At 50.6% G+C, this 26,637-nt stretch overlaps 1 protein-coding gene across 11 annotated transcripts; it reads right to left on the bottom strand.

Moving 5' to 3' along the window:
• Nucleotides 1-924: 924 nt before the first annotated feature.
• Nucleotides 925-25,183, bottom strand: ILKAP (ILK associated serine/threonine phosphatase). 11 transcript variants are annotated; one of them, XM_086375564.1, is made up of 12 exons: nt 25,059-25,183; nt 17,916-18,004; nt 17,419-17,475; nt 14,409-14,528; nt 13,026-13,152; nt 11,872-11,978; nt 11,438-11,531; nt 11,064-11,151; nt 9,622-9,743; nt 3,232-3,351; nt 1,691-1,772; nt 925-1,182 (listed from the first exon to the last, which is right to left on the bottom strand). In XM_086375564.1, the coding sequence occupies exons 5-12, from the start codon at nt 13,088-13,090 to the stop codon at nt 1,042-1,044; spliced, it is 819 nt and encodes a 272-aa protein (XP_086231690.1). In that variant the 5' UTR covers nt 13,091-13,152; nt 14,409-14,528; nt 17,419-17,475; nt 17,916-18,004; nt 25,059-25,183; the 3' UTR covers nt 925-1,041. The 11 variants fall into 11 exon arrangements, with proteins under 11 accessions (XP_086231690.1, XP_086231722.1, XP_086231737.1 ...); XM_086375596.1 differs by having other exon boundaries at nt 14,419-14,528; XM_086375611.1 differs by having other exon boundaries at nt 14,500-14,528.
• Between the last annotated feature and the right edge of the window lie 1,454 nt (nt 25,184-26,637).

Genomic DNA, 26,637 nt, shown 5'->3' with positions numbered 1-26,637 from the left:
CTGTCCGCGCTGGGAAGGGGTATGCTGGAAGCGTTCCCGAGGTACTTGCAGCAGGGAGGCCAGTCCTTCTAACGGAGCTGACGAAGTGATAAGGCCTGTGTGCAGGCTGGGCGAGGCCCACAGAGATGACAGAACAGCTTCAAAAGCCCGTCCTCAGAATCTTACACCATCCCGAGGCCAGCATTTACACAGAAAGACCTGAAAGCCGTCTTACTAAGGAGCTTTACCAGTAATACCAGTGTCCTGCTCTCTGTGTGAAGAAGGGCGTGAAAAGAATTTTCGAGTTTGTTTTCCTGGGGAGGCTCATCACACGATTTTAGCATCTTGGACAGAAGTGTTGCTGTGAAGCCTGACTTAAGCCCAGCCCAGAGCTCAGTACGCACGCCCCTGAGCCAGGAGGCCGGGCCTCAGGCCACATGGGGCCGCAGTGGGACTGCCCAGCCCTGGAGACGTGCGTGTTCCACACCTGGGCATCCAGCAGTAGTCTGGCATCACAGGACCGGAAATGAGCGGCACTCGGGTGTTTTAGAGGGCCCAGTGGGGCACTGCTCAGCTATCAGCCTGACCTCCTGGCTGAGCCTGGGCTCACGCCGCCTTAACACTTTGTCACCTTATTTTCGTCTGCAGAGCTGGAAGCAGCCAGCTCCTCCAGCAGCCCTGGGTTGTGGCGCTGGCCTGTCGAAGCCAGTCACCGCCTCACACTCCCCTCTGTGAAACGCCACTTCCCCAGCCAGTTATTGGGGGGCGGCAGCACGGGAAAGGTGCCCTAAACTACAAAGTCCTGTGCGGTGAGCAGCTGACGGCCATGGCTACTGGCCAGTCCAAGAGGCCCGCAATGCTTTTCACAAGAAAGACCCGAAACACGTTCAAGAGCACATACCACCCCGGAAGGCCAAGGTGTGGCTCAAATGTAATAACTAGAAGTCTAGAAAAAACACCTTTATTTACAGCCATGAGCATCCCACAGGAGTACACGAAACACATAATGTGCACAACACAAAAAACGAACCTCGGAGTCAAGGCCGCGCCGCCGCGCCCGCCTCAGAGCCCTATCCGCACCACCATCACGGTGACGTTGTCCGCCGAGCCCCGCTGCACCGCCTTGTTGGCCAGCCTGTTGCAGGCGGCTTCGTAGCGGGCATCCACAGTGGGCTTCCCTTCCCGCCTTTGGATCTTCTCGTCCTACAGGGTGGGAAAGGGGTGCTGGTGAACAGGGACCCCGTGCCCCACCACTCCTGAGATGCCCCCCCACGAGGGACGACTGCTCCCAGTCCCCGTGGTGGGGGCGTGGGAGAAACTGAGCGGTGAGTGCCCTGGATGGAGGTCCCACTCCCCTCTGGGGACATGGGAGGTAGGGGGCCTGGAACTGCACGGGGACACGGGGGGAAGGGGCCCGGGGCTGCACGGGGACACGGGGCGAAGGGGCCCGGGGCTGCACGGGGACACGGGGCGAAGGGGCCCGGGGCTGCACGGGGACACGGGGCGAAGGGGCCCGGGGCTGCACGGGGACACGGGGGGAAGGGGCCCGGGGCTGCACGGGGACACGGGGAAGGGGCCCGGGATTGCACGGGGACACGGGGGGAAGGGGCCCGGGGCTGCACAGGGACAAGGCGGGAAGGGGGCCCAGGACTTCTCTGAAGCCCAAGGGCAGCCGGAACAACAGGCACCCACTCCTTCTGAGAGTGCTCACCTCCAGGCAGGACAAGATGAAGTTCACGGCTTCTTCTGGGGTAAAGACCTTGAAGAGGCCATCACAGGCCAGCAAAATAAACCTACAACATGGAGAAAAACATAAATGGGTTTTAGCAGCAAACTTTACAAAATAGCCTGGCAATGGAGGTAAAATATATTTAGCCAACTAGTCAAAACCTAAACATTTTAAAACCAATTTAACGTCTACAAGATCAAGGTTAAAGCTACTTAAAAATATCTTGAGTGAGACGGTACACATCAGAGCTGAGACTGCACTGTTCACCTAAGCTACGGATGAACCCAATCCCAGCTTCTCAGACAAACTCCAGGAAGATCACCGAGGAGATCTATCAGGTGGTACGATAAATGCACGGTAAGCGTCAGGCACCGCAGGCCTCAATCCGTTCCCCAAACTGGACGGATGCTTGGACTTCAGGAACGTCAAGTGCTCACTGCCTACGTGAAGGGAGGACAGCCACCCACTTTCACTGCTGGAGAAGAGGCCTCCGTCCCTTTCAAAGTCCCCCCAGACTTCCCAAGGGGAGTCTCTCTGACAGGGATGGAGAGGGTGGGACAGTTCCAGTTCTCCTGCTCGTCTCTTTCCCCGTTTTAACACCCGCATCCTGGTTTTCCTCCTCTGACTGGGCACTCACTCAGCGAGCATTTGCAGGTACGTGGTTTGTGCCTGGGGCCCGTGAGGGCCCGCCAGCCCCTTCCGGGAGGTGAAAGACCCCGGAGAGGGGCTCTGCTCTGCTGCACAGCAGGGACAACACGGGGCCTGCTCTCATGTGGCAACAAGACTCTCCTGAGGCGTCAGCTGGGGAGCTGGAGGAGCGGGTGGAAACGTGCTCTGAGGCAGGCACGGAGGGTGTGGAAAGGCGCCCCCAGCAGCACTGGCCTCCCGGGCCCTCGCTGCCCCCTCAGTGCCCACACCCTCGACGCATGCCCCTGGACCCCATGGGCCCCGTCCTTCTCCCGCCAGGCACAGGGCCTTATTCTCAAGTAGCTCAGAAACAGGTGGACAAGAGGTATCTTTCTTCAAACTACTTCAGCTCCGCTTAAAAACCTCCCACGATTCTCCCATTATGAGCTAAAACCCAGACTGCTCAGCAGAGAACCCAGACCTCTGCAACCTGCCCTCGAGTGCCTGCCACCGTTTCCTGACACCCCCCCCGCCCCATCCTGTGGCATCGGCTGGCCGCACCTTCACCCCATCCCACTTCACCACCCTGGGGTCTGTTCCCTGCGGGAAAGCCCTGCTTTCTCCAACATGCATGTCTCCCTCCCGCCAAGGCCAAAGGCTCCCGGAGCACCGGCACCCCTAAGACACACGGGACTGGACACGCCTGTTCACGTGTGGTCAGACTGGACCCACGAGAGCAGAATGGGATTTTATTTATCCCTGCACCTGGAGGGCCCAGCATGATGCCTAAGACATGGCCAGCCGCCCACTCGCCACCCCAGGTTCAGTACGCGAACTGGAAGAAGTCAGCAGAGAAACAAGGGAGGCGGCCGCCCCGTGCCCCGCGCCAAGCCTACCTGTCGTTGGGGGTCAGCTGGCAGCGTCTGATGTCCGGCACCGAAGTGACCCCGCAGCGCTTGTACTGCCCGTCCCCGATGGAGCGGGACACCTCCAGCACACCCAGGACACGCCCGTCCCTGCAGCGGGGGGAGGCACATCAGACTCTACCTGAGGCCAGGCTCCCAGGGCCCAGACTCTGGCCTCAAAAGCAGAGGAGTGGGACAGGGTGAGACGCGACCTGTGGCATCCACGTCCCTCAGCTGCCAGTGACACACAGCACTGCACCACTGCGCGGAGCCTCCCTCTCCCGGGTCATTACCGGCCTGCTGCCCCGCACACGGGTGGCACCAGTGCCCCTCAACCTGGCTCGTGGCCGTGCCAGGCCTAGCCCCACTGGTCTGCCCAAAGCCCAGAGTCAAGCCTGACTGGGAGCGGACCTGGCTTTGTCTCTGTTTTGTTTTTACCTTAAAGCCACCGTGGGCTTCCCTGATAGCTCAGTTGGTAGATAATCCGCCTGCAATGCAGGAGACCCCGGTTTGATTTGAGAAGGGATAGGCTACCCACTCCAGTATTCCTGGGCTTCCCTGCTGGCTCAGCTGGTAAAAAAAATCCGCCTGCAATGTGGGAGACCTGGGTTCGATCCCTGGGTTGGGAAGATCTCCTGGAGAAGGGAAAGGCTACCCACTCCAGTATTCCTGGGCTTCCCTGGTGGCTCAGCTGGTAAAAAATCTGCCTGCAATGTGGGAGACCTGGGTTCGATCCTTGGGTTGGAAAGATCCCCTGGAGAAGGGAAAGGCTACCCACTCCAGTATTCTGGCCTGGAGAATTCCGTGGACTGTATAGTCCATGGGGTTGCAAGGAGTTGGACACAACTGAGCGACTTTCACTTTCTTTCACTTTCAAGCCACCAGGGTTACAAACAGCTGGGATAGAGGGATATTTTGCATTTCACTCTAATTAGATTTGGAAAATACCTGAAAGTGACTATCCTCTGATTCAGAAGCAAGTGTTCTTTACCTTGGGTATGAACATGCTTTAATGACTTAAATACAAACAGGAGAACTCTGGACAGAATTACACCTTTGCTTATTCTGCTTCCAGGAGAGGGAAAGGTGACTGCAGGGCCTAGGACAGCTGGTCCTGTCAGCAGGGAGAGCAGCCCCATGCCTGCCGCTCCCAAGGACAATCCTGGTGGCCGCTTGCTCTGCCACTCGGGCAGCTACAACGCCCGAACACCCAGGCTCTCAGGAGTGAGACCAGAGGAGACGACACACTTGACAAGGGGTGCCAGAGAGCTCAGCCAACCGCAGAGCTGTGCGCGGAGGTGCCGCATCACCACGGGCTCCCAACGGGGATGTGCCCTGGAAGCTGAGCCACCGGCGCAGGGGCCGGAACCACCCACCTGGGCCGGGGCCGCTCTCGGAGTCAGGATCCCGCCTGGCTCCCGGCCCTTCGCTGGCCCTCAGGGTCACCCTCCTGGTGGTCACAGACAAACCACCAGCAGCTAAGACTTGTGCTGGTATCTGTGAGCAGCTGAGCAATCTTCTCAGGTACGAACAGCAGAACAAAAGGCAAGAGGGAGCAAAGGGCGCCAGCGCTGAGCTGAGGGTGAAGAAGTGCATGGGGGACCCTCAGCCCTCAGCGTGCCAGAGGCGGCAGCTCGGAGCCCGCGGTCCAGAGTGCGTCTTTGGGACCAAGGGCCAGGGTACCCGCGCGGCCTCCTCCCGTCACAGACCCAGCTTGTTTCAACAAGACTGTGCGCAGAGGCGGGGCCGAAGACCCAGGTACCACCAGGACAACAGAGTCCACTCACGCTTCGGAAGCCAACCCAGCGGGCTGCTGCTCTGCCTGCACTCAGCACAACAGGCTGCATGGGATGTGTGGTGTGGGCGCCAGCCAGCTGCAGAGGCCCGGGCCCACGCAGGCTGTGCGTCACAGGAGCACAGCCACACCACCTGCCCTCTGTGCCCAGCAAGCCCAGCAGGACTGCTCCCGGCAAGGGCTGCCCGGAACCAGCCACCTGGGTCATGGACTGCGCCGGCCCCAAGCCTCCTCGGCAGCCCCTCCACACACAGCCAGCTTCCCCCACGCAGCACAGGACTCTGGGTGCTCTGCGCCGGCCTCGCCCCGGCAATCCGCGAGAATCCACTCTTCCCCCACTGTGCTGGGCAGGGACTGGGTTTTGAAGTCCCAGCCCCTGAGCCAACCTGCCTTCCCCGGGGACCTGCCGCTCACAGGCCTGGCCTCCTGCCCTCCAGCGTTTGTGGCTTGTGCTCCACGCAGCATCCTTCCTGCCTGCCTTCCGTCCACCCATCAGTCAGACAGCGGCTGTGCCGCTAGTGCCAAGTCTGTCACCAGTGTCCTGACCGCAGCGCCTTCTGCTGGTGTTTTGTTCCGGTTTCCCCTTCACAGCGGGGGAGGGGCACAGAGACCAACACCCTGGCTGCCAGGACAAGCTGAACCCTGCTCTGACTGCAGCTGCTCTGGCCCAGGGACACAGTGGTCTTGACGGGCTCGCAAAGCTGAGGCTGGGAGGTGGAAGCTCCATCTTCCTCTGACCATCCCAGGATGGCAGATGCCAAGGTCCGGAGTTTCAGCAGGATGGGTGCGACAGGGCAGGACTGCACCTATGATTCCAGAACTGTCTCCCTGTCATCAGAGACCGCACCAGACACGCAGCGCTCTAGACCCGAAGGCAGATGCTACAGGTGTAAGCTTCCCTTCCTCGTAAAATAAACACCACACCGTCCTCACCTTCTCCAGGAGTTCTCCTGAAGCAGCGTAACGCGCGCACACTCCACTGCCTTCAGTGTAACAAGGAGGGAAATGAACACACGGAAGACACGCTGGAAAGATTCAGGCCATGAGGGTGAAGAGAGCAAGACGTGAAAGCAAGCCTCTGCTTTGTATTTTAGACAGCTAACCAGGCAAACGTGGGTCTTACTCACTTTTAAAATCATGGTAAGAATTATAACATGTTTGTCATCTTCACTTTTACTTTGAAGCCAACGGCTGAGTGGCGTCAGGGACACTCACACTGTTGTGCAACCTTCACCTCCAAGCCTTCCCATCCCCCCCCGGGACTCTGCGACCACTAACCTCCCCTCCCCGCCCCACCACCCCGTCCTGCCTTCTGTCCCGAGGAGGACGCTGGCCACTCGGGGACTCATATAAATGGAGTCACGCAGTGTTTGCTCTTCTGTGTCTGGCTCACTCCACTCAGCAAACGGCCCTCAAGGTTAGTCCCTGTGCCAGGCCTCCTATCAAGGCTGCACAGCGCTTCCATTTTACGGAGGGCCGTGTCTCGCCTGTCTCTTCCGCTAACGACGGACGCTTGGGTTGCGCCCACCTGTGGCCACCGTGGAAAATGATGCCGTGCACGTGGGCACGTGCGTATCGGTTCAAATCCACTGCTTTGAATTCTGGGGCACACAGACCCAGGACTGGGCCTGCTGGCTCACACGGCAGGTCTATGTACTTTTATCTTTATTCTTTATTAAAGTACTGATTTACAATGTTGTGGTGGGAGATCTATTTTTAATTTGTAAGGAACTGCCATGCCGTGTTCCACAATGGCGGTGCCATTTCACATTCCCGCCAACAGTGCCCCAGGGCTCCTATCTCACCGTGTAAATGCTTCATAATAGAGGGTAAAAGAGCCCTGAAATTGAAAACAAAATGAAACTAATGATCATGATAACCAGAGTGTAACAAAACCACAGTGAAAATAACTACTCCATGTTTACATACAACACTCGGCACATCCTCAGTGAGACACAGACTGAAGAGAACCACCAGGAACTCACGCCCAGTAACAGCGATGCTGCTGATGTTACAAGTGTGAAAAAGCTATTCTGGCAAATAAACACGCAATGTTACTAGGAACCAAGATCTTCAGGATAAAAGAAGACGCCACAACTACTGAGTCCAAGAAGTTGAGAGAAGACCTTGTAGGTGCTCCATCTGCACGCGAAGCGGCAGTCTAAGCTCACAGGCTACAGAGAGCACACGTGTGTGTGTGCTTCCTGGTTCTGTCCTGGAACAGGTGTGAACTGATGACACTGCAGTTGACCCCAGCAGCCCCAGCACATGGAGCTGTTTTAAGACAAGCAGACGTGTGGAAGGTGCTCCCTCCCGCTGGCCACAGAGGGCACATGAGCAGCAAGAACACCCTGCCTCTATGGCTACAGTCAGCGCCCTGGATACAGAAACCCATCTGCAGTGACTCCTGGAGCAAGGAAGGGGGACGGAAGCAGCAGAGAAGGGAAAGAAAAACCACAAGTTTCCACAGCTGTGGGTGCTCCCACTCTGCAAATGGTGATGGAAGAATTCAACACATACCTTGCTTTCAGGGAAAAACTGGTTCGCCCCCTGTTGATGAAGGAAAGCCTTTCCTAACAGGATGCCTGCTACCACGAGCAGAAGAAGCCAGTCGATGGTCCTCTTTGCTGGCCCTGTGAAGAAGCTGACTCATGCAAGGTCGCCGAGGGCCACTAAAATCGTCAGCTGAGAGGCTGACGGCAACAGTCCCAAGGTGCCCAAGTAGGCCTCCCCAGACTGCCGGCAGGCCACACACAGAAGCATGCCTCCACCCTGGAGCCGTCTGCGGCCAACGGTGGCCAGCTCAGAGCCCGCATCTCCAGCGGTGATCGCGCTCGGCTACTGACGTGGGGGCAGTCAGAGGTGCCTGGCATCCCGTCAGTACACGTTTTCACGTTTACTGAAGACGTGTAACCTGAATCTAAAGCAGCCCATAGACCTAAATTCTGCTTTATAAGACGTAACATACAGGCACTGTAAACGGTGCTGGTGACCCCGTACAAGGGCTGACCGGGGCCGCGATCCAAGCCAGAGCAGGGATGACTCTTCACGGAAACACGCAAGTCCAGTGCTGGCCAGACCCTGGTTTCCAACACAGACACTCTGGGGACAACTGGAGAGATGAGGCCACACACGGAATGTTAAGTAACCTAATACAGACTAAGGAACGATTATTTTCTTAGATATTATGTCTGCAACTAACTTTTAAATAGTTCAGCCACACACACACACATAAACAGACAAAGCAAATATGGCAAAACGTTAACTACTGAATCTAGGTAGTAGATATTTAAATGCTTAGTATTTTAAAATTTTTTCTGCATGTTTGAAAATCTTTATGAAAGTGAGAGGGCACGGACGAAAAGAAAAAGCACGCCAGCCCCAGCCTCACGCAGGAGATGGGCCACGGCCCAGCCCTTGGCTCGGGAGCAAGTCACCCCTCCTGTCTCTGAGCACCCCCACTCTCTTCTTCAAGTTGAGGGGTGCACTGTAAGTCCACACAGTTCTTAATAAATGGGGACTGGGAAATGGGAAGTAAAGGCAATACAGCTGGTCTTACTTGCAGCCATAGGAATGTTCATGTCAAAATCTTTTCAAGGAGATCAGACAACAGCAGAATTTTAAAGTTATAAGAAAGGACAGAAAAGATGATGCTACTAACACCAACGCTGGGGTCACATTCTTGGGCATCAACTCCCACAAGCAGTCACGGAGGCTCAGTCAGTCACGGCACTGGCCAAGGTCGGAACCCAGGCTATAATTCCGTCTTTGCTCACGCAGACAGCCATAACCCAGACCAAAATCACCTTTTACTAACCCTGGAGTTTTTTAACCAACCCTAAGAATTCTGACTCCTCTCCAGAGACCTCCCTGCACCACTGGCCAGAAACGGCCTGGAGCGACAACAGAAACTGGCCAAGTCAACAACACAAGAGAAGCGACACCTCCAAGGATGAGCAACCACCGCCTCACACTGGCATCTCACTTCTTCCAACAGGCAACGGAATCTTAAACAGCTCAAACCTAAGATGAACCAGAAAACACCTCTGGTGATGTTCCTAATGCCGCGTCCTTAGCCCTGCTTAACTACCTGAGAGGTGGCAGATGACAAACTAGAGCTGGCACCGTCTCCAAAGACGTGAAGAGAGATGAAACGACCGCGGCAGGCCAAGCCAGGCTAGCGCGGCCCCTGGGCCTGAGAAGCTGCTCCCCAGAAGCCCAGAGCTCATGCTTAACCACTCTCGGTGTTCTCTCTGGAGAAACTGCCCAAAGTGTAGCTTATCCAGTTGTGACAAATAATAAATTTTAGGAAAGTTCCTAGGACCACAGAAAATGCTGGAAATGGTAAGCTTGAATTTGAGACAGGAATCCTCCTTTTGCAGATGGAGGGAAGCACGTTTCCTGCACACACATGGTTTACTCCCACTTGGACACACGTGAAACCCCACGACACGTGTTCACCAAGTTAGACCTCAGACAGTCTCCTCATGCTGAAGACTGCACAGGCAGAAGGCCCCACCCGTGGAGGCCTCTCGGCTCGCTCCACAGTGGCCCCCTTCCCAGAGCCCCTGCCACCCTCTGGTTACCTGACATTCCCTCCGGCCTTCTGTATTCTCATTCGTTCTTCATACTGGGTTGGATTATGCTCCTTGCTGAGGCTTAAGGCCGCGTGTTTTTGACTCTCCTCATTGTAACGACAAAGGATTGCCTGGGAAGATGAGAGTACAACAGGTGTGAAACCGAACAAGCCCAGTGCCTAATGCTAACAGGGGAAGAGCAAGGTCAACAACTGACTTTCGGATTCAGCCTCCTGCTGACAAACTTGAGTTCAGAGGATCCAGCGTCAAAAGCCTCAAGTGGCAAAGTGGAGTCACACACACGCAAACACTAAGGGGGAGAAGCACCAGGCGACCACAGCCCCCTGCTCCTCTCACCAGGCCACTGTCTTCCCACCTGTGACGTGAAGGCAGGTCCCTTAAAGTACCGAGGCCCCTTCAGGCGCCACTGTTCCCCGAGTCTACACTGGCCCACTCGGTGGGCTGATCAAGTACACGTCCGAATGTTCCCGTCACCGTGATTACTGAGTGGTCACTTCCGGACAAACCTCTTGCTCTACAGAGGGGGAAGCCTGAGGCCCAGAGGACAAGCATCACGCCTGGAGTCACAGAACAGGGCCAGGACTGAAACTGGGTCTGACTCCAAAGTCTCTCTTTTTGGCTAATTCGTACACATGTTCTTGAAGTCCTCTGGTCTGAACGCCCATGTACAAGAGGCAGTCCCACCAGAGAGACCCACTGGAGGGTCACCCCAACACAGACCCCACTGGGGCAGGGCTTTCATCTGGGGCGCTCCCAGCTCCCAGTGCCCCGTATCCCAAGTCACCCTAAAAGCAACAGGGTGGGAAGGCCACTCTGTCCAGTGACTGCTGCACAAGCACGGAGGCTGGCTGGCAAGTGGGCGGCAGGGGGGAGACAGCAGGGACTGCAGAGGCCCTACGGAGCCCTCCCCCCAGGTCCAAGTCAGCCCCCACAGCTGGGACGCGACACAGGCCGTCATCAGTGGGAAGCAGCTGGGTTTTCTCCCTCAGCTCTGGGTCCTGGGCTCAGCGGACATTCATCCCATCACCGAGCACTCTTCTAGTCACAGCTTTTGAATTATTTTGGAATTACATAATTTGGAGAGGCAGGGGTTAATACTTTTCATTCATTACTATCTGAGGTCAAAGAAATGAAGACAAATATTTGTTTAAATATAAGTAGTTTTACTTGAGGGCCAATTAAATTCCAACTCGCAGCTCTGTACCTGTGTACAGACAGGGTGTAAGTCTTCCCAGAACAAACAGCCTCCAGTTTAGCAGCCACTCCTTGAACCAGAGCTTCTAACTCTGCAACAGAGCCCCTTGCAGCACCCGCCAAGAATGAAGGCTGCAACCCCACCATCGTGGCCGTAACCTTATTCGACAGTGCTGCCTACGGTTGGCCCCCTCAGATGCGCTGCGGTCTCAGTGGGCGGCACCACAGCCACATACCCGACTGTCCCCCAGGTTGGCGATGTAAAGAGTATTGTCTACGGCCAGGACACACGTGGCAGTGGACCCATCTTTCCAGGCAGGTTTCCTGGCAGGGGAGACACATCAGAGACACAGTCACCACCAACATGCCAGCTCTGAGACTGAATTTCCAGAGCTGAAAGGGAAGTGTCATACTTTTAGAATGGATGGTTTCTTTGATACATGTGTTTTTTTTTTTTAATTCAGATTTCATTAAGCTGTAAGCGCTTACTTGGTGCTAGGAGTTTTTCAGATAACAAGCGTTCGCATTACACAGTATCGGAAGGCCTGAAATGCGTTTAGGAAAACCACACACACCCTCCGCTCACAGGTCTTCACGTGGTCACACTTACTGGCTTGAGGCTTGCTTAAGGAACTCTTCATCAGTATGCTTGAAGGTGTCCAGAAGGCACCTTTTCACCATTTTCTCTACGCTGATTCCATCTCCTGTTGCAGCAGCCAGGAAAGAAAGCGAAGTCTTAAGGAGGGAGACGGCCCTCCGGCCACCGCTGCTCTGTTACGGCCGAGAACCAGCTGTGCTTCCTCCACTGTAAGTGGGGGCCTGAGTATCCTCCCAAGTGCAGAGACAAGAGGCGCCATCACCCAGAGACACAACAAGCTCCACGGTGGGCCCGCCGCACAGCCCCTGCTCCCCTCCGCACGGCCTCCTCTAAACCAGGCTCTTACGGTCATCAAGGATTCTTCACTAAAGCCAGTGACGTCTCACTTATCAGCACAAAGAGCCAACCCCAAGGTGAACATGAACCGATTGAGCTCTGAGCCTCACCTTTAGGAAATTTCCTGATTAAGTTCTGATGCAAATTCTGTGCGGCGAATTTTGAGGCTCGAATTCCTCCATGTCCATCAAAAACAGCAAAGTATGAAACCCGGGTGCTGGAATAATGAATTGAGAGTCAGCAAGATCCTCAGGCAAAGATTACTCCTCTCCATTAAAGCTTTTAACCCGAACAGCAAGCAGTAACAGTACCTAAGACAATGCTGAAGTAACATCCATGACATTTTAAAATTAAAAACTCACCCTTGCTTCAAAAATCAAGACCTGTTAACTCTGATTTTTCACTAATATTCAGAACGCTTTTCTATTTAGAGCAGATTCAGTTTTCTACTTACAGCAGATTTAGTTTTAAACACTAATACACAGATAAACACAGACAAAGTACCGACCGTCAAAAACATCTGTGAGAGAACAGGGAGTTTCGGAGCTGCTGCTCAAACCCTGACTGACACCAAACCCTTAAAGCCCGCCCCACCCCCGTTCCTAGTCCCCTTTCAGGGTTGCCGGAAACTCACACACACAGATAAACAGCATTAAAAACTGTTTCAAGAAGCAAAGAACAAATATGCTTGTGAGAAATGACATTTACTCTGCAGAGCTGCTCTTGTCCTCAAACATTTCTAGAATCCCTTCTCAATGTGGGACATCATGAGCCATGAAACAATAAACTTATTTTGCTGAGCATGCTCTTGAGGCCCATCCATGTTGGTGCAAATGGCAAATTTTGTTTTTTAATGGCTGCTTGATATTCTATGTGTACATATATTTCAATATATAACATCATACATAATGTGATATATGTGCATATATACCTCTCACACGTGGTTTATAACTCAGAATCTTACAGTGTGGCAGCTACTAGGTATGGCTTGGTGTCCCCCAATTAAATCTGTTCCCAAAAAATGTGCCTGCTGGGGCTTCTCCAAAGCCCCTTTCCTGGCTCTAAAAGCAACTCTAAGCACACTCCTGCTCTTGGTGACAAGGGCTTTTCCTCCATACCTTTCCCTTCACCTTCATTTTATGCAACTGCAGGAAAAATTCCACAGTCTGCCTTCTGCTGTTTTGGGTTCCTCTGGGCCCTCACTACCACACCAGCATCAGAACAGACTCCCACGCCACGCGGGCTGCCGGGGCAGGACACTCACACGAGAGCGGACGGGGGCTGGCACTCCGCGGTGATGTCGTTCAGGATGACGTGGGCATCCTGCATCTCTTCCCGCTCGCCCTTCCGCTCAGCCACGTAGCCTTTCAGGCTGAAGATCACCGAAGAGGCTACGGGAAAGAGAACAAAAAGCCAATACAAAACTGCGCCCTTCTCTCCAGACGCCCTAGTCCCAGAGCAAGCGAGAGGGACCTGCAGCTGTTCTACCCAGCAGTGTCCAAGAGCTGCCCTGCCAGGCATCTCCCAGGTGGCAAGTCTGCTACAGAAAGCAGAGCACTGCTGAACGGGGCGGCCTCTGCAAGGCTGAGCAGCAGAGAGGAGACAGCAGGCGACGGCAAGTCGGTGCAGAGAGGCTCTTCCAAAGAGAGCACTTGCTCAAAGCACCAGAGTAAGGAGCGCGCTGCCGCCCCAGAAGTGAGGCTGGGACCGCGGCAAGGAGCTCCTTGCAAATCTTGTCTGTCAGTAACTTCATGAGGACAGAAAAATCTCTAGTTTAGAGAAATGCAAGTAAGCAGTTTACCCCAAGGGCCCTGTTAGATACACTGGAATACATGTTTCCACGCTTGAGGCTGGAAGACTGAACAAATGGAAAGATCAGCTGCTTTTACTTTAACTGAAGAAGGAAAAGGAAAAAGGAGTCCACTGGAGGTGTAGAAATTTCTCTTTAAGGGCTGGTTTGAGCTCATTTTCTGACACGGAGAGCCACGTCAGTGACAGATGCCCTTCCTGAAGGGCACCCGCCGGCAGGCACAGCGCTCTGCAGGCTCCAGGCAGTGACAAGCCACGCTGAAGCCTGCATCTTCACGTCCTCCGCGGGGCCTCCAGCCTCCGCCGGAGGTCACTGACGGCACGCGACAAAGCGGCCTGGCGGGCACAGTCAGTAAAACCCACAGCTTTCTCCCCAGCTGACACTCCTCACTCATTCCTCATGCACTGTGACACGTTACAAAGCTGACGACGAATTTCAATCGCTCTTTCCAGCCTCAGGTCATCTCTTGGAGCGCTGCCTGCGAGCTCGTCACAGAATTCCAAGTGCTAATAGACAGGCGGAGGCCAAGGACATGTAGTCAGAGAGAGACGGGGGCCCACACGCTAACCAAGGCCGAGTAAACCTGTCTCTAACCCCTGAAGGACCAAGGCAGGCTTCCTACCTGACCGAAGGTGAGTAAGAGATGGAGCACATGGAGAGCAAAGGGTGAGGAAGCAGCGTGAACTCGGAAATCCGTGTACAAACAGGGAACCCTATCCACTTCTTAAACACAGACTCAGAAAGGAAGTGTTATCATTGGAAAGCTAAGCTGGTTTTTGCTCTGGGTTGTCTTACAATATGAAGTCTAATACATTTGTTTTCAAACTGTCTGAAAACCTTTACAAACTTTCTTTTCCACAAGCTCTTCACTCCCATTCTTCTCTTCATCAGAGGCTTTTCTCTTTGCTCCTTTCCCTTCATTCTTTACCTCCTCGGATAACGAAGTGTCAAGAGAACCTGGAAATATAAAGTAAAAACCAGACAGAAACACAGCTATAGACTGTTAAAAGTCCCGAGCAGACCTGGCTCCCTCCCAGCCCTCGGAGATGAAAGGACATTCGAGAGAGGCCTGGCAGAGAGGGATGCTCAGTGGTCATAGCCATGACGCTGAGGGGTGGTGCAGTACCCTGGGTGCCCACAGTGGGAGACCACAAATTAAAATCCAGGCCCTGCTCAGATGGCCTCGAGAGGTTATGTGAGAGGCTTCTCAGTGGTAAAAACACATATTCATACTTTGGGGCTATGTCACACACATGGTATTTTATATCCACAAGCCCTTACATATACATTTTCCAAAACCTGCAAAGTAAAACATCCTGAACCAGCCCCAAAACACTAACAAAGGCTTAAACTGAGACCAATATCAGGCTATAAGAACCGTCTGTATCCTGAAAGGCAGAACAGGACTGCTAAAGCCATTCCCACTTGCAAAGGGATGGATGTCTATTCAAAGTTAAGAGCTAGGGGCACCTGCAGTGAGTATGCACTGTGGAACAAGTCTAGTTTTAAGTCTCAGTTCTGCCATTTGCAAGGGGCGTGCCCTTAAGGCAAGTTACTTAACCTGCAGGCCTCAGCTTCTTCATCCAGGACAGGGAGAAAACTGTCCTCTCAGAAGGCTGTTTAAAACTGATGGGGAAAACGTATGTAAAGCTTTCATCACAGTCCCTGGTCCATCAAGTGTCCAATGAATGGCCCTACGTATTCTCTGCACGTAGGCATAAAAGCATACAACCATTTACTATTCATTCAACTACTCTTTGACAGACCTTTCTGAGTACTGAGGGGGAAAAGGAAACATTCTTGCCCTCAAGAATAATCAGTTACTTGCAAAGGACAGATTTCTGCAACAGTGTAACACACACATCCTACCCCACATGGTAAGGAAAGTTAACTGGGACAACTCATGGATCTCTCAATGGTCTCTCCATTAGCCTCCTGCCACTTACTGTTTGTGTTCCAGTTTTCCAAATGTGTATGAAAAAAAATCTTCCTTTCTTTTAAGTTGGAAAACAGAAACTGTTTAAACTGTTATTGCCTTCCAAGTCAATCACACTGTAATCGGAGAACGCGGTCTACATATGGTACTGACTCTGTGCTAGGGCTTCATGGCCTAGAGCGCAGTCCGCTTTTGTAAACGGCTCCTGCCTGCTTGAGAAGAAGAGTATGTCTTCTCAGGAAACCCTAAATATTGGATACAAGATTGGATTTTACATCCAAAAAAAAACACAAACCCTGTTAATAATGCTGTTGGAAGTCCTCTAAGTTACTATTAGTTTATCGCCTTCTGCCCTGAGGATAACTAAGACATAACTACCCTGACCCCGCCTTTAAATCTGTTAGGAGCCCCAGCTACACACGTTTAACTTTCACTATAACTGAGAGTACTGTCTTTATTAGGAAGGTTTAAGGGTAAATTGGATGAGAATGTTGTGATTTTTTCGTATGGACACATAGCCTGAAAATCTGAGAATTCTTGTGAAAGATGACTGTGATACTTTTTCTAAATACAGAAATGTGTGTGCGCTAAGTCACTTCAGTCGTGTCTGACTCTGCAATTCTAGGGACGGTAGCCCGCCAGGCTCCTCTGTCCATGGGATTCTCCAGGCAAGAATACTGGAGTGGGTTGCTATGCTCCCCTCCAGCGGATCTTCCCGACCCAGGGATCGAACCTACATCTCTTACATCTCCTGCATTGGCAGGTGGGTTCTTTACCACTAGTGCCACCTGGGAAGTCCAAATATAGGAACAGTACGAATTTAATCCATACTTGGTTAGACTAATTCCAATGACTTAGCAGTAATTAATTAATAATACAGAAAAATATACTTGAAAAAGCAGCGTGTTCTATCTGACAACGTAAGGAAGGTCTTTTCACACTGGAAGATACTCACATATGAAAGGACAGCCTGCATCCGCCCTGCCCCCCCTGCGCCCTGCCCCATCCCCTCTGGGGGAGCTCCATGTGAGAAGTCCTCAGTGGAATAACAGACTCATCATGTATGACAACCTACAGGAGTCTGCTCTGTTTCCCCCTTCTGTCCCACCGGGACGTAAAAGGAAAAGGTAAACATCTAGAGAAACAAGCAGAGCCCGGGTTAATAGGCTTGACAAAAATGGAATCAACAAAAAGAATGCTGAGAACACACATAAAAGCTCTGACTGGAAACTGACTGACTAAGGTCTTAAACTTCAAGAATTCAAACTCCTGCACGCCGCCTGCACCAGTCGGTAAAGCAGTGCCACTCCAACTGCAGTTAAGGATCAGCATTCTTTTTATTTTGTAAGTGGCATAAAACAGAAGGCTAATTTATCAGGGACACTGAAAATATTTTTTCAGTGTGAAAAGTGAAAAGTACTTCACATATTCAGATACTTTTCTGCTGGATACATCTGGATCTGTCAGGAACATAACAAGGCAAAACTACAATGACAGACTCAGGTTTTTTTTTTTAAAGAACATTAATAACAAAGGTCAAAGTAAATGACTGAATTCTTATAATTCTAAGGAGTAGAAAATAATCACCAAAAAGTGATGTAGTATTTATGTATATTTTTGCTTCCCAACTGAGGGTATCTACTGAGTTTAGTTTGATTGTTTATTCGTTTTGGCAGGAACCTCGTTCGCCAGCCAGGGATCAAACCTGGACCCCAGCAATGAAGGCAATGAGTCCTAACCACTGGGCTGCCAGGGCATTCCCGGTATCTGTTAGTTTTAATAAACCTTATGTAGTATTACGATTCGTCATCCTAAGGCTTTTTACAGCTATAAATAAGCACACTTTATGTAAGAGTAGAACATCATATATTATTTCCATCGGCACATTGGACTAGTTTCCCTACCACTTACCTGAATCGCCACTGCTGGCTGGCGGGAGATCGTCAAAAAGCAAAGGTCCCCCAGAGCCTGAAACACAGCAAAACACTGAGTGAGCCCCCAAAGCCAGAGTGGGGCTCACGTTTCAGAACCCATCCCACCAGGATGCCTACACAGGCCACTGACATAGACTCAGAGCCCTCGTGTCCATCCAGTGGCAACGCATGCCGTGCACACAGCGTCCCGAGCCTACTGTTGAGTCTCATCATCTCAAAGGAGACGGAAGACCTGCCTCAGAGTCCAGTCTTATTTCACTAGTAAAACAGACACTCAGATGAACCAGAGAACACCGCTCAACATCTTCACGCAGCTCCTCAGGGCTAGCAACTAGTGGATTTTTCTGCCTTACCTGATGCCATGGATTCAAAACTTAAGACAGTCCAACACCTAAAACATCTGTGTGTTGAAAATGGGGGAAAGGGAAAAAGATTGAGACAACTACAATCCCAGGATGACACGTTGACACACACCTGGGAGAGCCTGGAGACTGTACCTGAGTCAGTACTGCTGGCCGGAGGGAGACGGTCAAAGGGCAGAGATGCTTTCTGAGCTTCTTTCCCTAGAACACGGAACACCTGCTTAGAAAGCACGTGGACACTGGCCAGGTGGGGCTCGAATCTTCTGAGATAAGTCAGCTAGTAAATTCAAATCTTCTCCTCTCTACTGGACAGAGTAACTGTTTCCCAAAATACTTTCTCAACAGTCATTTAATATGGACATTTTTTCCAACAGTTACAGTCAATATACAAGCAATGAAGGACAATCCAACAGGAATTTTAAGGGCTACTGAGTGTTTTGAGGAAAACAAGTATTTTTCTTGCTAATTTCAGTACTGAAAGGAACACATTTTAAAAAACCTTTCTTTAAGAGTGAATCCTGAGAATAAAAAACTGATTCTAGAGCAAAACAATAATTCTATCTGGGTACCTCGATAAAGGGACTCTTCAAAGATCTACCGATCTTAAAAAATCCTATTTCAATAACATTCTGAACTAATTACCAAGTAGAATTTTAAACACATAAGCAGAGAGATGGTGAGAGGCCCGAATCTGTCTTAACCTGGTATCTCCAGCACAGAGCCCAATTCAATAAATATCTATGAAGAAAATGAGGAATTTTAGATACTCCAAGATAAACTCAGGAAAAAGCTAAGAAATCTTTCTATTTAAAAACCTAAAGATTTACCTAACAAAAGTACTTGTCTTAATGTTTTATACTCAATTATCCCTTTCCACATAAAATTTAATCATTATTCCTTCTCCAGCTTTCCTCAAAATTTCTACTGAAGTTATGAAATATATGAACCAGCCCACAGGAATGTGGGGGAAACAACGGGCTAAAGACGAAGGCGTGGATGTCCACGTCCTCTGAGACTGAACACACTGATCTTGTTCCTCAGAGCTCAAGTGCAGAAATGCACCCATTTAAAAACCAACTCAACATGTGTGCCCCGAAAGTTTCATCCATATTGTCTTTCTGCCTAGAAACGAGCTGGGTATCAACTCTACTTTTTTAAAAACTAAAAATTTTAAGTAAAATTTAAACTCCAAGGAAAGAAATTTCTTCAGGAGTCTTTAGGTCAGAAGTACATTAAATGCCTGATAAATTCCTAATTTAACAAAAAGTAACTCTTTTGCTTTATACCTGTAACACAAATAGGAAATGGCTATTTCATTAAATTACCATTTTCTCCCTTAGGATTATCATAAAGACATTAAGTAATTACAAGTAGTTTCACTTTTCTCACAAGTGACATACTCTATGGGAAGTATTCCAAAAACAGCATTAGAACATTAAACGGGCATTTAGAACAACCACTTACTCACTGTACTATTCCTCCTACAGAATCACTAATATTTCAGCAGGCCACTTCCAAGAGGAACTCAAACCATACTAGTCTAAGCATCAACATATCTATCATATTCTAACAGACTCCAAACTGAACAGGATGACCCAGAACAGTAGCACTATATTCAGTGGGGTCAGAGCACCAGGCATTTTGGGACAGAGGGACATTGCAGGGAGGAGCCGACCTGAAGAGCAACCAACCCTTCCACTTATGCGGGGCCACATTTTAATTTCTGAATTAAACTACCTCTCTATATCAGGTCTTTCCAAATCCAGTGTCCAATGGGGCGCGCGGGGGGGGGCGGGGAGTCCTCTTTTACCCAGGTAATACATTTTTGGTCCTGGCAAGCATTCCTCATAAGAGAGTTTCCAGCTCAGCACTAGCCCGGCCGCTCTCCTTTGTTGAATTAGTTAAGAGAGTGCCTCAAACCTACTACCAGCCCCAAAGAACAGCCTCTCTTTCCCTGCTGAACAGAGTGAACCTCAACTGCTCTCTGTCACTCTAGAATATTCTGAGTGGTACTGCAATTAAACACAGTGAGATCAGCTCAGAGTTTTGTTGGCCACAACTGAGAATGCAAATGATAATAAGCATTCACTGCCTGCCAGGAACTACTCTAGTGCTCTACATATTTTCATGGATTGAATTCTTACAATAACCTTATGAAGTGGGTACTATTATTATGGTTACTTACTGATGAGGAAACTGATGCACCTGCTTAAGTAACTGTCCAAGAGACGAGCCAGTGAGAAGCGGAGGTTGAAATGCAGGCAGCCTGCTTTCCCAGCACATGCTCTTGGGGAGGTGTTACATACTGCCTCCTCGCTGTTACTGGAACTTCACAAGGATCATTTAACCTTTATACAACCCCCCAAAGATAATCCTAAGGCTCTATAAGATCTCTGGAGTACCTTTTTGCATCATCATAAGGATCAAAGTTAGAATAGTTTGTATCTTTAAAAACAATCTGTACATCACAAATGCTATAAAGGGAACTTCTGGTTAGCCAGAACCTTACATTCTGTGTTGGATAAATAGTAATTCAAAGTATCTGGGGCTGCAATCATTGGACCATGTGTGACCTTGACCTTAACTTTAGAAGTAGTCCCTGAGTTCTAAATACAAGAACTCTCATAAAGAAAGAAACAAGACAGAAAACAGGTTTTCCATGACAGTTAATCTCATCTAGATTTTTAAGTTATTTACATTCTGAAGCTAAGTCTACTGAAAGTTACATATCATGCTGACAAAAATATTCAGGCTGATCATATTCAGGTTAGCAAAAAGTTGCTACTTATAGCAACAGAAAGCTTAAATATTTTGCCTAAATTGCTTTTTGTACCTGAATTTCCTTTTTAACTATAAATGCGATACAGTTGACCTGTGGATACAAAGGGCCACCCGTGGATACAAAGGGCCAGCTGTACCACACCATTTTATATAAGTGACTTAAGCATCCTCAGATCTTGGGATCTGAAGAGGGCTTCAGACTCGATACCCTGCAGAGAGTGACGGACAACTGTGTATGTTTTCCAAATACCACGGATGTATTAGAAAAAGGCCCACTTCCCCGCCTATCCCCACCAGAATAACACCTTAGTGTATACCTTCCATTTCCCTTTATGCTCATGTATTGAATTGTAGATGTTCATTTTTAAAAGGTAGAAGTACACTATATACAATGATGCTGCTGCTAGGTCACTTTAGTCGTGTCCAACTCTTTGCGACCCCATGGACTGTAGCCCGCCAGGCTCCTCTGTCCATGGGATTCTCCAGGCAAGAATATTGGAGTGGGTTGCCATTTCCTGCTCCAGGGGATCATGCCAACCCAGGGATCGAACCTGTGTTTCCTGCGGCTCCTGCACTGCAGGCAGATTCTTTACCATGAGCCACTGCCACCACTATATACGATACTCTACATATATCATTGTTCATGCACACTGGGTCTCAGGATTCCTTCCAGCAGTCGCCCACTATCCTACAATATACAGGAAGCACTGCCACTCGCTTGTCCAGGTCCTTTATGATGGGCATGTGGGGTGATTCTGGTTTATTACATGACAAATAATGCCATAATGACAACCCAAGACTTATAACCTCATTTTATCTGCCAGACTGCTGGTCAGAAAGAAAACAAAGAAATTTGACAAATGCCGAAATGTGTTCCCCAAAAAGTTGTGGTAACTTTCACTCTCAACATACTTTATGAAAATGTCCATTTCTTTAAATCTCATTATCATCATCCCAATTTCTAAATCTGACGAGTGAGAACCACAGTACACCAGTGACCTGCTGTCCTTCCCAGTGACTGAGGAAGCTGCGCACCAGTTCCCAGCGATGGGTCGCCTGCGTTTCTTCTGTAAACTGTCAGGATACATCCTTTGACCATTTTTCTAATGGGTCACCTCTTTTTCCTGTTACTTTGTCTGAGCTTTTCCTTACGAGGGGTAGTAACCTTTAGTAATGGTACCGCAACTATTTTCTCTCAATTTGGCTTTTGCCTTTGTGCTACTTTGGCTCCAAAAACTTTTTTATTTTTACATAGCTAAATCCATTTTAATTTTTTATGACTTGAGTTTTTTCTTACTAACCCTGAGGTTTTACCATTAGTTCAAGTTTTTTCTAATACCTTAGCCTTTATTTTATATTTAGCTCAACAAATTCATAAAAAGAAATATTAAAAAAAAAAAGAAATATTTTGAGGATGCCTTGCAAAGCAAGTATTTATTTAGTCATCAACAGCAGACCATCAGTTTTAAAGCGTACTGGTGTAGTGAAAGAACCACCCTATAAAACTGAAACCAGATTACTACACAGATGACTTTAAACCAAGACACCTTTAACACCTTTAACTTTAACCTTTAAACCTTTAAACCAAGACACTACCAAATATAAGCTGTCAATCTTCAAAGACATCAATCAGCACTTTAATGACTATGATACTGCAGAGTCTGACATGACTTAGAGATTGAACAACAAGCAAAGAAATTCCATTTCCATCTGATATGAATAAATACACGTCGTCTTTAAATAAGTATGTATACTATACATTAGAAACTTGATTGTACTCAGCAAGCAAAATCTGTTAAGGGTTGGGATGAAAACCCTTAATTCAGCACAAAATGTGAAAACATTTACTGTATTCTTTTCATATTTTTCTTCAGATCACAAAAAGTAAGAGGCTTGGTATAGGAACATGAGATGTGATGTTCAAAGCAAAAATCAAAACACTAAATAAAACACACTGGACATGATCAGAGGAGTGGACACTTCTTCCCTTTGGACACTTGGCATTTTCACAGAATCCATTTAAGAGTGCATTTCCCCCTCTTTGGAACAGCTGTGAAAGTTAGCTCACAGAGTAACATCTACAAAGCACCAGCACCTATCAGTACTGGGCACAGAGCCTCTGCTCCCCCTACACACAGTACTCTCTCTAACCCGTGGGTAACAGTAGGAGGCAACACTAATTTTTCAGATGCAGGAACAGCCACAGAAGACAGTAAGAGCAGAATTCGGATTTGAAACCAGTCTGAGTACATGCCCCAAACAACTCTTCTAGGGTCTGTGAAAATGACTAGGTCTTTTATCGTTCCTGCGTTAGCTCAGAAATCTGTGACACCTGCACATCCTTTGAGGGCTATGACGGTGGCAATCCAGCCTCCTCGCTCCATCTACTTTAAGAAGCCAACTTAATTTTCCTCTCATTCACTCTAGATTCAATGTTATCAACAATTTTTCAGAAACAAAAAGTATGACATTTGAGTTAAATTCTCAAAAATCAAAGTACTTTTACAAAACCGTGAAATCAGTTTCTGTTCTTGTTCAAATGAGTTTTTTTTTAACCTGTTAAGTTTAATCTTACTGGTTTTCACGAAATGCCTGTCAAGATAACTTTGGGTTCTGATTTTGTACTCACTTTAGTACTTATCCCTGTCAGTGTTCTGTCATCAACAAATTCAGAAAGCATGCCTTCTTTGCTTTTAAAGCCATTACAGAAAACACACTCGGTCAAGGAGAACCTGCGGCAGTGCCAGCACCTTCCTCACAGGCAGGAGGCAGGTCGTGATCCACTCTTGAGGGAACCCGGGTTTAAATAGCACACAGCACCTCTGCCACCCTGTCGTCTCAGCCAGGGTTGGATATGTCCTTCCAGGGACCAACTTAAAGACTCGTCAAGTTTTGTATCATTCAGGGGTCCGTTCCGCCTGAGTGGACCCAAATTAATTTCGGGTAGAAAGTGATGGCGATTAAAGAAAATGACAGGCTTACAGGCGCATCTGCAAACGCAAACTGCCCCAAATATATTCAGACAGAAGCTATCCTTCACCAACAGAGTCAAAAAGACTGCATACACAAGCCAGCGTTTTCACCCACAACGAGAACAATCTAGAAAAGAAATCTAGGGAACAATCTACAAAATGAGATGTTCTGCCGAGAAAACTAGCAGCGCCGTTCTTGTGACTGACGGCCTCCTAAGACTGGCCTGGCGTCCACACGTCACATGCCAGAACCCAGGCCCTACGGGGCAGAACCACCCCTTCTTGGGAGCCTTCTTCATGGATCCGAGTCTCAAGTCGCAACTCCTCCACGTTGGATGCGCAGGCAAACCCGAGAGCCAAACGTTCCCCAAAGAGCAAGCACACTGTTCCCTCGCCTAGAATCTCTGCAAATTACACGTCTATCCATCTTTGGAGGCCCGAGTCCAGCACCACCTCCCACCCAACTTCTCCGTTCACGGACCACAAACATCCCTTTTCCGGGACATTCAGCATTTCCCAGTCATTAACTTTGTCCCTTTTCGATGTCAACCACTCGCATTCAGAATTCGGCTTCTCTGAAAAGCAAGCAAACGCTGGGTGTCAGTCACCTTCGTATGCCCCTAGGACAACAGCAGTTGCCGAACCAGGGTCTCCAGACCCCCTCCCGGGCTGTCCAACAAAATCCGCTGCGGATTTCCTAACACAGAGGCCGGGCCCCACCTTCCGGGCTTGCAAGCTGAGTGGGGCTGAGCTGGGCCTGGAATCTGAAAAGTGTTCTGAAGTTTTTCACGTTTTCTGCCACCGAGTTAGACTGGGGCGGGGGTGGGGGGGGGGGGGTGGAGTCCTAAAGCACAGCATCCAGCTGAATGTCTTGCACCTGAAAACGTGAATAAGTCTTGCCAAATTCAGCCTGGGCGCCGCTGTAACCCGCCGGACAGAGGACCAGGCGTGGTGGTCCCCGCACGGCTACCCCGTGGAGCTCCGATCCCCGGCCTCCGGGACGCGCACGGCGGCCGAGGTCAGGGGGCAGCCGGGGTGGGGAGCGGACCGGGCGAACGGTCTTCCCTTTGGGGAGAGGGGACTTCCCGGGGCCCAGAGGGAACAACAACAACAAAAAACTACTCCGAGTCATGACACAAGATCGGAGGCTGCAGAGAGAACGAATCCTCTCTTCTGGGCCTCAGAATCACGAGCAACCGAGCCGGGGACCATCTCAGTCGCCGGGGTACACACGGAACACAAAGCGAGGAAAACGCTGAACCGGGAGCGCGCCCGGGACTACCAGCTCCCCAGGCGGCCGGTCCGGACGCAGGCCGGCGGCGCGGGGCTCCCGTGAGGGAAAGCGGCCGCGCACAAAGGGCGCCGGGCCGCGCGCGGCCTTTCCTCCTGCGCAGCGAACATGGCGGAGGCCCGGCTCCCCGCGCCGGTGCAGGCCGCGCTCGCCCTCCCGCGCGCCCGCCCGCCCTCCTTGGCCCTCACCAGCCCGGCGGCCGCCCGCTTACCAGCAGCCGGCCGCGGCGAGCGCTCGGGCTCCGGCAGGTCCCCGAACAGGTCCATGACGGAGGCTGGGCGGCGGCTGCGGCACACGCGCAGCCCGCGACCGGCGGCGGGCTCCACACCCTGCGGCGGCGGGGGCAGCGGCGGCGGCAGCGGCGGCGGCCCGGGAGCCGTCAATCACCCGAGGGCGGGCCCGGAACGCCACCAATCGGCGCACGGCGTGGCCCTGCCGCCCCAGAGACCTGCGCGCGGGCGGGGCTGTGCGGGGGCGGGGCGACGGCGCGCAAGCGCACTGGGTCTAGCTTCCGCCGCGAGAGGGAGCTGGTAACCCGGCTGGCTTGCTGACGTGAGGCTGAGAGCGCCATGTTCCCCGCGCACGCCTGTCCTGGCCTCCTCCAGTTTTCTCTGGGCATACGCGTTGGATTCCGAGAAGGCCCCTTCCAGAGAGACAAGTCTGCGCTCAAGGGCAGCTGTAGTGAGCCCTGGTGACCCAGAAGACTTTATGGGGTTTTCACGTCGGTTCCGTCCTGCCATCCCTGGCCAATTTGAGGTTGAGAAGCAGAATCCTGCTGGAGCGAGCCCTTGAGATGCAGGGTGGAGAGGAGGCATCTCTGGACTTGTCTGCTCCCATCCGGACACGTGGGGAAGAGGGTAAAACGAGCGTCCATGGCGGTGACATCGGGTAGCTGGCCTGGCACTCACAGCTGGCCTCGGTGTTCTACTGAATATGCAGAGTTCCATGAAACGTTAGACATCAGGCTCTGATGTTAGATCCACGGCAAAAACGAGGCCCCTCCATACTTGTCTGAACGCAGACAGAAGAACATTGTTCAAGCCACGAAAATGACCAAACTTCCTTCTGTCTCGGCCAATCAGAGTGACTGCTCATTCTTTACCAGTTACAGGTTTAACTTTTCTCTAGTCTTGTCTTTGTGATGCAATCTGTGAAGACATCTGGTCAAGGAATTGCTTCCTTTTCCTGACATCCCATCCAGAGTGGACTGGCTTCCTTAAACGTTTCCCCCACATCAACTAACACAACTGAAATGTTGTAAATATCAGTAGTTGCTCTGCAGTCGCCCAGTTGTGTCCCACTGCGACCCCATGGACTGCAGCACACCAGCCTCCCTGTCCCTCACCATATCCTGGGGTCTGCCCAAGTTCACGTTCCTTGCATTGGTGATGCCCTCCAGCCATCACATCCTGTGACGCCCTCTTCTCCTCCTGCCCTCAATCTTTGCCAGCATCAGGGTCTTTTCCAATGAGTTGGCTTTTCACATCAGATGACCAAAATACTGGAGCTTCAGCAGCAGTCCTTCCAGTGAATATTCAGGGTTGACCTCCCTTAAGATTGACTGTTTTGATCTTGCTGTCCAGGGGTTTTTCAGGAGTCTTATCCAGCCCCACAGTTCAAAGGCATCAGTTCTTTGGCATTTTGCCTTTACGGTCCAGAGATATATCTACATCCCTTTACTGCGGTTTCCCGTGGTGATGGTCTCCCTTGCTGGGATGAAGCACAAACTCAGCTCCGTGGACTACAGATTACTGATTTCTGGTGATCTCTGGCTAAGGACATTGTTGGCC

The sequence above is a fragment of the Bos grunniens genome, chromosome 3 (assembly GCF_055505025.1).
Source record: "Bos grunniens cultivar Pamir isolate PY7600 chromosome 3, Bosgru_T2T1.0, whole genome shotgun sequence".
Classification (NCBI taxonomy): Eukaryota; Metazoa; Chordata; class Mammalia; order Artiodactyla; family Bovidae; genus Bos; species Bos grunniens.
The sequence above is the reverse complement of the archived record's forward strand: the minus strand, read 5'-3'. Positions and strand labels throughout refer to the sequence as shown.